Genomic DNA, 12,850 nt, shown 5'->3' with positions numbered 1-12,850 from the left:
ATCGCTGGTGTCGAAAAAATAATAGTACATAAAATAACTGGTGTAGGCTCCTGTGATACATTGGACCCTCTATTTCCTACCTGGGTCAAGAGAGGCAGAGACAGAGAGAAAGTTGACTTCTAGAGTGCTGTGGGGTTTCTTTTTCCTTCTTCCTGCTTGTTTCAACTGTCACTGCTGTCTACAGACGCTTCAGGTCACTGAGAGGCTACCGCTCCATCTACCTGTGTTTTAGCACATCACATGCCGCACTGCACCCAGCACACACACACAAAAGGAGAGTCCATATCAAGGAGCTGCACAGGAAACTGGGGTTTGTTTATATGGATTGAGTGACCTGGCAATGGTTGTCAATTAAAGGAAGGAAGACAGGGGAAAGGAGAGAGGAGGTGGAGAGGGAGGAGAGATCTATGAACAGTGAAGCCTTCTTGTGAAGAAGTGAAATAAATAGGTAAATAATAGATCCTGGGGATGAATTATTGAGGGAGTACATTGATGCTTTCATGCTGGGGAGCTGAGCTTACATTTTTAGGTTCATTCATGAAAACAAAGTTCATGGAGGAACGATGAAAGGAGGATGAGTGGGTGAAGGAGGAAGACGGTGTTGCTAAGTCAGGTTTCAGTTGAGAGTTTGCTGCAATACACTTTCTACCCCCAAACACTCACTGACTCACTCACAGACATTGGTACACTTTGACATCACTTTTATCAGGATCCAAGCATGAAACATGCGAGGACCCTATTGATAGAAGGAATTCTTTTCTTTCTCCAAAATGAATTGCATTTTTGGCGGCCTTAACATGCTCAAAAACTTCCCAAACTTTGCACAAAATTCAAGGGTGGCTAAAATTTATATGTCATATGGTTTTCGGGCATGGACGTGGCAAAATGGCTTGCTAGCGTCACGACAGAGCAGCACCGGGCCACGTTTCACCGAATTATACAAACTTTTTGTGGCAGATGTATCATGTCCAGACCTACAAAAATGCTTCTGGGAGTGAGGCCCAAACCCAACAGGAAGTTGGCCATTTTTGGCGATTTACCGATTATGTTCTTTAACAAACTCCTAGAAAATGAATCCAATCAACTTCAAATTTTCGCTGTGCAATCTTCATTGACGATGAAAAGTTGTGCTAACTGTAAAGTTGTGCTAACTGTAAAGTTGTGCTAACTGTAAGTTAACACGATGATTCGCCATGAAACAGGAAGTTGTTATAACTTCAGTGTGCATGCTCACATCTGTACCAAAATTACCATGTATGTTCAGTCCCACCCTGAACACATCCATTATGCCAACATTCACTCAAAGTCGCCACCCACTGGAAACAGGAAGTGTACTCGGCCCCACCCACCTCAAAACAGCCTTAAGTAATTGATAATGCTATGTTGAAAACCTTGTGAGTTTTTGCGTAACGGCTTGTCCGTGGTGTCGCGTCAAATTTCGATGCTTCGCCATGAAACGGAAAAATGTTGTAACTTCACTGTACACATGTCTGTACCAAATTTCACATGTGAAAAGGGTCAAGCCCTGAACAAATCTACATGCCAAAATGTACTTATAGTGCCACCTACTGGCAGCAGGAAGTGACCCTTCAACCTGTTTGACCTAGATGCACAAAACTTTTGTTGCCCATGTATCATCCCAAGATGCACAAAAAAGCAGGTGTGTGTGCAATGTCAGCCCATTTATGGCCTATTACAGGGTCCTCATGCAGAATTAAATGGATGGACTTCAGTTTTTGGCTGTGCAATCTAAAGGCAATGAAGATAAAAAGTTATGCTATCTGTCACTTTTCGTCAATGTGCGTGTCCATGGCATGATGTCAAATATTGATGATTCGCCATGAAACAAAGCTGAGTTCCGCCCTGAACACATCTACATGAAGAAATTTTCACTCAGTTTCACTGGCCACCTATTGGCAACAGGAGCTAAGCCCTTTGTGACAAAAAATCATTTGATTTTCGTGGTATTTTCTCAGCATGGTCCACACTTCATGTATTGGTACACAACATATAATAAGCGGGCGTTGTCTATTGCCACCTATTGCCAACTTTTTTACTATCCTTCTACTCATATCTGTTTTGTTAACCTGTGATTCTTGTCTTTATATTTTATCTATTTCATTGTAAGTGTGTTATTTGTAATGCAACCACTACAGTATGTTGTATGTGCTGCTTCAATCCATGTCAGGACACTCCTGAAAAAGAGATTTTAAATTATTGCGGTGCACATTCCTGGCTAAATATGGTTATATACACACACACATCTGAGCTTTCATCTCTTATTCTGTACTACAGGTGAGAATTTTGCAATTTAATAATATGATATTTTCACAAAGTCAACAATTGTTTCCTCACTGTAGTACTGTATATGTTGAACTTTAAAGACATGTAACGAGAAAGAAAAAGCTCAAGTTTGAATGCAATGAGTCAAACTGAAACTGCTTCTGGCTGCTCACGTAGACACTGGACATAAGACACAGACTCCCCCACACACATAAAGACACACACACACACACACACACACACGGTCTCCCTTTTGGGTGCCCTATAATACCAGATCCTTTTGAGCTGACAGGTGACAGAACAGTCTACATCAACATAGGCTTATTATAATGCAAAAACACACACACACACACACATATATATATATATATATATATATATATGCCCTGCTGCTATACAATACACAGCTCCAGACATACCAGGGCTGTACATGCCCAAGAGGCAGAGGCTGTTCCCTGACAGCTGGTGGGAGACAGTGGTGTGACACTGTGGGAGACAGATGGATGTGTGTGAGCCTGTGTGTTTATACTGTGCTTTTATGTTTGTTTGTTTTACATTTTCTTGCACTATAATCCCATTTTTAAGTCTGAAATCTTTCATGACACACGCAATTAGTGTAGTTTGGCATAAAGGCACGGACGGATCTCCACATACACTATACTGTATATGAGATGATTTCATACGCATTATAGATGTTTTCTTGTGTCTGACTAATATCATTATATAAAATCTTCTACCTTGTCTGCATATTAATTTACATCACAGGGGTCCTAATCAATGTGTATTCGTAGGGTTGCCTGTCTGTGGTTATACTGCCAACTAAAAGCAAAAATACCATACCTGTGCCAAGACTCATGCAAAAAGGACAAAAAGCTAACCTGGATGACATTCTGTATTACTACGTATCACCAATGTAACAGTCAGTAAGCTTGTGGATTTAGTGTTGGTGGTACTAACATGTCACAGGACATGCCAGTGAAGAATAAAGGAGACTCGAGGAGGCAGCAACCTACCCAGGACTGCTGGCACGGCAGCCAGGGGCGGGGCCAAGACAGCATGGCACACGTCGACCTCAGACCCCCCTCATCCTCCCCCTTTCCCCACGGGCTCTGACAGGCGGCACGGGAACCCCTTGGCCCAGTGAGGGGTGGACAGCCATTTGACAACTCCCCACCTGCATGACCTTTACCATGCTTGACCCCCTGCAGGAGACAATCACCTCATAGCAAACAGCCCCACGGGAGATGTAGACACACAGCACAGGCAGGAAGACACACAAATAGACAGACATACATGATGCACACACAGATTGACAGAAAGTTAGATGCAGGGACAGTTACATGTGACATCCTAACATGCTTGTGATGAGTCAATCAGACCTGTCTGGCTGCTTTCCAATAACAGAAGGGCTTCACTAAAATAACATCACAACTTTTCTTCATAACAACAGAGGGCTGTTTCACAAAACCAGGATAGCGGATTAGGCCGGGATTTTCCAGATATCCTGGCTGAATTAAGCCTTGACTCAGTTTCACGAAAGCAGTAGCACATAAATTACCATGGCGATTCACCAGGTTTAGTTAATCCTGGTGCCTTATCTGTTCAGTCAGCGGTCACACCGATCAGAAACCAAAGTGTTTTTTTCAGTCATTCCATGTTCTTATGTAGGCCTATGTGTTTTGCATATTTTTCAGTATTATACTTTGCACACAATGAGCATCAGCGAGTAGGTTTATGTGAAATAAAAGCACTTGTAAAGAATAAATGATAAATAAAAGAAAAAGTAACACGGTTACAAAGTGTGCATACATATCAATTAGCACAGCAGGAATTGTTCACCTTATACTTACTACATTGGCAGACTGGCTGTCAGACTGTAGGATTATAGCCTCAGGGTGAAGTTACAGATATGATACAGTCTTTTGTCAGACGTCAGAAAATTAAGTGTTTAATGCTCAAAAACATCTGGGGGAGGACCGTCAGGCTCCCCGCTCATATATCTCAGCATTGAATATTATTTCAAAATAGGGTAAAATGGGTAATACTATGAAGAAAAGAAGTACTTTTGTTGTGAACTGCCGCTATATAAATAAAATTGAATTGAATAGATGTTGATTAGTGGTTGTAATTAATACTTGCTACTTTGCTGAGTGACTTATTAATGTCCACTGCTCACTTTTAAGGTATGACATAACATTACCATTCATGGTAACGTTATAATTATGACAATTTCAGTTAGGAGCAGTGATACTTTTAGCTAATTACTTATTAAGTCGGACCTCTATTGTCTGCCACGTTTTTTCTCGCTGTTTTAATACTGCAGAAATGTTTCTTTACTTATTTTTTTTATATTATGTGCATTTTTTCATCAAAGAAATACAATACTTAGTTACTACAGTGAGTAACAGCGAATTAAGTATGCTGCACACGTCTTTTCCATTTCAGCATCATTGACTCTGTGATCGACCGTGTGGTCTCTTGAAGAAAGCTATTGACACCCATTTATCTGAATTACTTACACCTGGCTTGACATAGTCGCACCTTTTGAGCCTGGTTTGGCCTTTGTGAAACTGATAAAGCCAGGATCCACTGATCACACTGGGTCAAGCCTAGCTTTATCTCTTATCCTGGATTTCTAAATTCTGCTTTTGTGAAACAGCCCTCAGCTTGTTCAGTCATTTAGTTGCCAGGGTAGTCTAAGGATTTGCTCAGTTTTGGGATCAAGCCATTCACTTATGTGGGCAGTGCCACTAGTAGGACCTCGTGGAACAAATGTGAAATTTGTTCAGTCAGTTAGTCAGCAGTTCACAAAGAGAACATTTTCTGTGTATTAGTCAGTGAGCATTTAACCAGTTTCCGGTTCCAGAAATCTGAATGGATGCAATAACAAAGTAGCAATGGCAATGGTCAAGGTGTAACATGAACATACAACACGTTTCAATTTTTGGGACTGGAGAAGACCAAGTAGTCTATATGGCAAAGTAAAAGAAGCGGCAAATTGCAATTGTTTTTACACTGTATTTGTAAGAAGTTCTTTTAACCTGGATTGTCCTTGATGGAGTCTGTAAATTAGTTTGTGAGATATGTTAAGTTCAACAGACACGTTAACATTGTAGAAAAATTTTCTGGAAAACATCTTGTAAATATTTTAGCCATTCCTAAAACTTTATTTTCAACAAAATATTGAAGTGTGAACAAAAAAGGTTCCTGTTTTTGCTTTCAAATTACAAGGACTACATGATCATTTTTGATGTTATATTAAATATTTTTAAGTATGGTGGTCATATTATGACAACTTTGTCATATTGGGTAACTTACTTCACATTTCACAAATAAAATTCTTTGCAGCATTTATTCTTGACTTCGAAACTGAAGTCGGAATAACAATGTCAGCTAAGTTTGGTTCTTCAATGTTAAGTCAAGGTGAAAGACAACGTCATTTTGAACATCTATATTTCCTGATCTGAAGATCATGTGATATGATTGAAAGCTCCAGAACAGCTTCTTAATTTACCTTGAGGTAAGGTGATTTTGTCAACAAAATACTTTTGTTATTTCCCTGACTTCTGAAATTTTTACTACAAAATATGCATTAAAATAATTTAGTCGTATACATGCGTATACTGTACACGATCATCCACTCCATGCAAATCTTTCAAACGTTTATTTCTTTGTGCTATTTGTATTGTTAACAACTTACAAAAACACTTGTAGCCTATATAGACATTTCAATTGGTCATTGGTGCTTTTTATATATACACAGCCGTATTCTTTCACATACTTGTGTACATATTATTGATATGATCTATATTTTTACATTTATTTTTTCACCATTGTTGTTCCCTGTATTGTGGGTACTAATTATTCATTTTGTACCTATACTTAGCCAATAAAGTGGATTTGATTCTGATTTAAAGAGAAATTATTATTATTATTACGAGTAGGAGCTGTTGTTGTAGAGGTAGCACCAGGTGGCTTTAAGTCACTATTGCGTCATCAAAAGGCGACGTGGCTGCATGATTCTCAGAACAAACGTGAAACGTTGGTGTAAAAACTGGAAAGTAAGTACAATTTGTTCTTTAAGATATTATCGCCGTTATATTAACACTGAACGTTGCCAGCAAAGTCTTCTTGGTGACCTTAAAAGTAATTTTCAATCGGATAACGGTGGTAAAGCTACGTTACGTTAGCTAACGTTAGCCCCCTAAACGGTCAAATCCACTTTGTGGTAGTAACGTAACTAATGATTACACACATCCTACTAACATCAATGTCATTTGTTTGATTCTTAGGTTTCCTCTTTTGAACTTGAGACCTCACAACTTTCTCTTCCTTTTTCATTCAACATCTGTCCAGTTTGCCCGCTAATGAATCCATTAATTAGACCGAGACTTCCTCAGTCTGTGAGGAGCCTTCTGACGGATATCGGCCCGAAGACGGAGTGGACTGACACAGAGGCCGACACAGTGAACAGAGATGGGATTTTGCTCCCGTCCAGAGGAGCTGCTTCTGCACAAGAGGAGTTTCTCACGCCAGCCGAAACACAAGGGGAAGAGGCTGCAGTGGATGGTAGTAACACCAGAAGTGCAGTCTGCATGCTGTGTAAATGTAAGCCCTCTTGTTACACCTGCCCTCGATGTAACCTGCATTACTGTGGCTTGGCTTGCTACCAGAGCCCCGATCACTCTGTGTGCTCTGAGGAGTTTTACAAGGAGTCCGTTCTACAGGAGCTGAAGGATATGGGGAAAACAGAAAGTGAGGGGAGAAAGAAAATGCAGGAGGTTCTTTTGGGACTCAGACAAAAGGCGGAAAGGACAGATGGGGGCATGGAAAGCTTGTTAAAAGAAGCGGGTATTGTGACCTATGACACAGACGAAGGGGAAGGAGAGGCAGCAGAGAAAGTGCGGATTGTGGAGCTCCTGTCCAGGTTAGCAGAGCTTCAACAGTCTGGAGAAGGGAGTGAAACAGAGATTGAGGCTATTTTGAGGAAACTCGAAGAAGTTGGAGGAGGGGAGGTGCTGCCTGGAGATGTGGATCAGGATGCGGGATGTGCAAAAGGAGAGCTGGACTTGGCTGATCGGCTCTCAGGGCTGGATATTGACAAACTTTCTGAAGAGGAGCTGTGGGAACTTCTTAACAGTAAAGAGAAAGAGATGTTTATGGGTCTGATGAAGGGTGGAGCTCTTGGCGGGCTGGTTCCCTTGTGGAAGCCGTGGTGGGAGGAGCATGAGGAGGGAGGTAGAGCGCTGGTGGAGGTGCTTGAGGAGGAAGTGAGCAAACTGGAGAGAGAAAATTCAACAACTGTGGATGGACGGGATGTTGATAACATAGCCGAGACAGCACAAGAAGTGGTTCAGAGTCGGGGCAAATCAGCTATGAAGCTGAGAAAGATTAAAGGAAACAGAAAGGAAACAAGCAAAGGCAAGGAGAATTCATCCGTTCCCAGTGTCCCTCCAATATCTGCCAAAATTCAAAAGTTGAGTTCCTTGTGTGCAAATCCATCTCCCCTGGTGTGCTATGGTTTGGTCAATGCACTTTTTGGCTACACCTTCACCCTGTGCCTGTATAATGGTGACACTGATTCACTGATGTTTGAGTTCTGTGACATGATTCTTGCTCTGTCTGAGGCACTAAACTCAAGCAGGGTGTTCAACTCTGTCCAAGAGGCCTTAGACTGTGGAGAAAGTCTCATTTTGGGTGGAGGTTACCTCGACAAGGAGGACCATCTTGCCCCAGCCAGGGCGGTTGAAGCCGTGGCTCACATCATGACCGGCAGAGACAGAAAGAATGCCACAGGATACTGCCTGGCCGCCTTGAGTCAGCTTCGTTCATTGCTCTCCCGAGCCAGAACAGCACTGTCAAAAGAGGGCGAGGATGGGACAAGGAGACAGAAGTACTTCCTTGCAAGCAAGAAGTGTGAATTCTTTCAAGCCTGGGTGTTGGACAATGCACAGCAGATTCGTAGACTAGCTATTGACTTGTGGAATGAACACACTAAAAGAGAGAGTGTAAGGAGTAGCATGGAGAAAGCAAAGACTGTGGTTGAGGAGAACTTGAAGAAAGGAAAGACCAAAGGGAATAGTAAGTTAATTGAAGAACTGAACTAATTAAGTGTATCAATGTTTGTAAAAGTTCATGTTGTAATAAAAATATATTAACCTAATTTATATTCTCTCAATATGAAATTCAACCACTGAAATGACTGTCATTACTAGTGTGTTCTTAATATTGTAATGCTTTCTTGCGTCACATTAAAATTGTAGTTTCAAAGTTTAACAAGCAGAACTAGAGTTTAAGATTATGACAAACAAGACTAGAGAATTGGATATAAATTCATAAATTTACAAAAAGCAGTGGTGTATTTGCTGATGTAGATACTTACATTTTTCTTGGACCTGGTTATAAAATTTAAGATGTTAGACTAGGTGTAAGTTGAATATTAATATAATTTTTTTTTGTATGTGGGATTTTGCATAATAATTATAATCATAATAATAGGCTTACATTTTATTTCTATAGTGCTTTTCAGGACACTAAAAAGACACTTAACAAAAAACCCATTACAGTAAGTATGATAAAAATAAACAGATAAAATACATAACACTGTAAAACTAGCAAATAGCTGCAGGTAAAATGTAATATTTGAGTTGACATTAAATAAAATAAGAATATAGTTTGACAAAAACTACTTCCCCAGTGTGTGTTGTTTTCTCAGTTAAATTCAGCAACAGGTTTAATGCCAAGTAAATTTTTACATACAAGGAGTTCGCCTTGGACAAAGCTTGCACCACTTACAAAAATAACCTTTAATGCTCAAAATAAATATTTACATGCAGAATATATGATATTATCTTTTCATCTTTATGCATGTATACAAAGTCAGCTCTATTTGTAGGTTATAACAGAATTACAATAGACTCACCAAAACGTATAAACTATTTTACACCATGATAGTTACAGTTACAGCACCAGTATGTCAGAGCATAAACTCACGCCCTCCGTCTGTGCTCTCGCGGTACTTTCTTGAACCGGTCACGTGGTGCGGATGCCCTTCCACACGGTGCAACTAGAAAACATGGCTGCGCTCTTGAGATCAGCACGGATACTCAAGTTTTCGCCTTCGGGCTTGCTTCAGCTCACAGGGACCAAAAGAAACGGGCCGCAGCTCGGTCGGCTGTACAGCGGAGCCCTCGGCGGAAGATTAACCAGAGTTAGTCCGAGACAGATCAGCCCTGCTGCGGAACATGCGCCCAGGTATCACGCAGCCCGTTAGCCCGTGTAGCTGTGATCCACGCGTGAAGCAGAGATGTCATTGAGGGTCAATGACAGCCAGACACACACACGTATTCTCACCAATATGACCTGCAGTATTAAATGTAATGTGTTGACGTATGTGGCATTATGTTAGAGTAAGTTGTCAACAACTTGAGTAATCACCTGTCTGGTTGAGTAAACATGGCCCCCATGGTTTTACACAAGGTGATGCTCAGATGCTGTGTAGTAGTATGCTCACAGTCTATTTCACGACTCATAATGAAGCCAATTACAACGACTTAGTCCAGTGATAAACTGTTAGCAAACTGTGCTGTCATCTTCTTTGTTAGGCTACTATAGTTTTAATTAGCTTAACATGCTAGGTTTTAGCAAGAGGCTCATCATTGGAGATGAGCAATTTACGTTGACATGCTGAAGCTAAAGATTCACATAAGTTGTTGCGTTTGATCATGAAGAACTAGAGAAACACTGACCTCTGCTGATGTCAAAGATGATGCATAGCAGCCATATACTGGGGCCTTTTCTCTCAAGGTCATTGCTCTTGATAACACTACTGCCTTTTAAGCAGGCAGAACATCCAGAGATATATCTGTGTTGTTATTGTTTTTTTGACGTTTATTGTTGTGCACTCAACACATACGGTGCCATTCAAACAATTCAGGATAGCTGCTGTCCGCAACCACTGTATCAATCTGTGATTGTTCTCTCTGTCCTATCTCCTCTCTCCTTTCTCTCCCTTTCTGAGTTATCACACTCTTTTTTTATGCTCTTGTATCATTCACTGTATCCTCCTCTGTCCGCCCTCTACTGTCACAATCTAATCCTCCACAGTAGTGTGTGGCCATATGCAGTGGGGTGTGTCCGTAACTACGCTGTGGCCTCAGAGCAGAAGGATGAGGCCAGCAGTGCTGTGCGGTCCAAGCAGGCGCAGCATTTTGACTGGGCTCTGGCCAAGCTGGACAGCTCTGTGAGGAGAACTGGTCGCATCACCAAAACCCTGCTGCTCCGCATCTTCCATGATATCTGCAGGACAGGTAGGCCGGCAGAACAGTGATCAGGGGTCTTAAGGTTGAATGTCAGATAGAGATGGACACAGTTGACTTGTCTTATGAACATGAACAAAGCTATATTATACAGTGTATTGAACTGTGTGCTTTATATTTCTTTGTATTAGACCAGCTGACTCTCCCCATTTGTTGTCTTTCTTTCTCTACATCTATCCTCACCTTCTGTTCTTGTCTGTTTGCAGGTTATCCCAGTGGAAACCAGGCCTTGTTACTGCTGCGCAGCTGTGGGTCCCTGCTGCCAGAGGTGCCCCAGGAGGAGCGCACTGAGCTGGCACACCGCGTGTGGGAGAAGCTGCAGGAGTTGGGTAAGAAGCTGCACCAATGCAACATCTATCTTAATATCTATCTATCTTATCTTATTATCTAAAGTGCCATGTTGCTGTCCCTGCTGCTAAACTGTAAAAGTATTTAACCATGGTTTCATCCTCATGTATTTGATCATCAGGAGTCATATTTAGGTTAATGTTATAGATTTGCACATTGTCCTCCCCAGGTGCACAGTATGATGTTAGCCACTACAACGCCTTGTTGAAGGTTTACCTGCAGAATGAGTTCAAGTTCACCCCAACTGACTTCCTGGCCAAGATGGAAGCAGCTAACGTCCAGCCCAACAGGGTAAATACTGCAGTACAGGGTACAATAATGGCAGGGAAAATATGTGGTTAAATTTGTGTTTCAACCACAACCGTGCCAACTGAACAATAACATGAAGATTTTGGTAGATTAAATTATTATTCACATCCCTTTAAAAAAAATAGCACCTCACCTGGCTGATCCACACTCTGTTGGATTTCCTATTATTTCTGTGCACAGGTTACCTACCAGAGACTCATAGCAGCCTACTGCCAAAATGGAGATATCGAGGGAGCCAGGTGAGCAAACTTTCTGTTCTGCTCGTGAACCAACCAACAGCACAGTTCATGATCTGATGAAAGGCTCTGACATCTGCTGCTAACGATGATTGTTGTACTGTGATCAAAAACTGACTTTCAAGCTTATTAGGTGTTTGATATTCTTCTACATTATGAGATATATTGCTTGATTTATTTTTTTCCCAACCAGTACCTATTATTAGTCTTTTATAAACAGAAATTTAGTCTTTTAGATTTAACAGTTGATTTTTCCATTTTTTACTTCCTCAGCACGATATTGGGTTTCATGAAGAGCAAAGATTTACCCATCACTGAGGCTGTTTTCAACTCCTTGGTGACGGGCCATGCTCGTGCAGGGTGAGTGCCCCTGCTTTTTTTTCTTTTGTTGCTGTATTTAATAGCACACAAAAAGCGTTTGTGTTGAAATAATTTGATTCTAAACCTGCTGTCTTGTGTCACTGTGCAGGGACATCGAGAGTGCAAAGAACATCCTGACTGTGATGCGGGGAGCAGGAATTGAACCGGGACCTGATACTTATGTGTCACTGCTTAACGCCTACGCTGAGAAAGGAGACCTAGACAGTCTGAAAAAGGTGTGAGTGTTTATTCAGTTGGTTGTCAAGACGATGCTGATGCACATTGTATCTAATGAAAAATTGGCTTTTGAAATACTCCTCTATCCTTTTCTCCCATTTCCTGCTCCTCATCCCTTCTCCATCTCTCCTTCTTCTCTACTTCATTCCTTCTTTTCCTCCCTATCATCCCCCCCATTCCCTCTTCTTCCACTTCTTGATTTTTCTTTTCCCTTCCTCCCAAACAACCTCTTCCCTTTTTGTCTTCATCCTCGCTGTCTCCTTTCTCCTCTCACTCTCTCTGTGTCAGACTCTGGAGGCAGCAGAGAGTGCAGACTGCAGTCTGATGGACAGGGACATCATGCAGGTCATCTTCACTCTGGGCAAGGCCGGACACCAGCAGCACGTCCCAGAGATGGTTGAGCGCTTGAGGCATGAGAGGGGTTATGTTCCAGGTACACATGCACACGTGTCTCATGTTTTTCCACATCACTATAGTCTTAGCTAAAAGTTAAAGTAAGAGTTGTGTTTGGATACAAATCTTAATTTTATATCTCTGATATATATACTTTATTTTATTTTATTTGTCACATGGGGAGAATGCACACTACTGCTTAAGGCTGGGTGATAATCCAAAAATGCTACGATAAAATATTTGATATCATTCGATATCGATAATGTCAAATCCTTATTTTTGCTCCTAAATGAAAGTTGAAGAAACCAGATAGTTAATTGTGGTTTTAAACTATTCTTTATGATCAGAACATGACAAACAGTTGAT

The 12,850-nt window shown here is 41.2% G+C and overlaps 2 protein-coding genes across 3 annotated transcripts in view; both read left to right on the top strand.

Annotated features, from left to right (window-relative positions):
- The first annotated feature begins 6,238 nt into the window (after positions 1 to 6,238).
- znhit2 (zinc finger, HIT-type containing 2) lies at positions 6,239 to 8,450 on the top strand. 2 transcript variants are annotated; one of them, XM_038737040.1, is made up of 2 exons: positions 6,239 to 6,344; positions 6,576 to 8,450. In XM_038737040.1, exons 1-2 carry the CDS (start codon positions 6,300 to 6,302, stop codon positions 8,388 to 8,390), a joined length of 1,860 nt encoding a protein of 619 aa, XP_038592968.1. In that variant the 5' UTR covers positions 6,239 to 6,299; the 3' UTR covers positions 8,391 to 8,450. The 2 variants fall into 2 exon arrangements, with proteins under 2 accessions (XP_038592968.1, XP_038592969.1); XM_038737041.1 differs by having other exon boundaries at positions 6,259 to 6,344; positions 6,640 to 8,450.
- Positions 8,451 to 9,328: 878 nt separating this feature from the next.
- Positions 9,329 to 12,850, top strand: part of lrpprc (leucine-rich pentatricopeptide repeat containing) — a 59,505-nt gene continuing 55,983 nt past the window's right edge. Inside the window, exons 1-8 of the mRNA XM_038737034.1 lie at positions 9,329 to 9,537; positions 10,390 to 10,592; positions 10,808 to 10,930; positions 11,119 to 11,240; positions 11,439 to 11,497; positions 11,768 to 11,854; positions 11,964 to 12,090; positions 12,380 to 12,524. Coding sequence (XP_038592962.1) covers positions 9,329 to 9,537; positions 10,390 to 10,592; positions 10,808 to 10,930; positions 11,119 to 11,240; positions 11,439 to 11,497; positions 11,768 to 11,854; positions 11,964 to 12,090; positions 12,380 to 12,524 — 1,075 coding nt within the window. The remainder of the gene's footprint in view (positions 9,538 to 10,389; positions 10,593 to 10,807; positions 10,931 to 11,118; positions 11,241 to 11,438; positions 11,498 to 11,767; positions 11,855 to 11,963; positions 12,091 to 12,379; positions 12,525 to 12,850) is intronic.

Source organism: Micropterus salmoides, unplaced genomic scaffold (assembly GCF_014851395.1).
Source record: "Micropterus salmoides isolate LMB-PRFRI ecotype aquatic unplaced genomic scaffold, ASM1485139v1 Ms_hic_scaffold_22, whole genome shotgun sequence".
Classification (NCBI taxonomy): domain Eukaryota; kingdom Metazoa; phylum Chordata; class Actinopteri; order Centrarchiformes; family Centrarchidae; genus Micropterus; species Micropterus salmoides.
The sequence above is the reverse complement of the archived record's forward strand: the minus strand, read 5'-3'. Positions and strand labels throughout refer to the sequence as shown.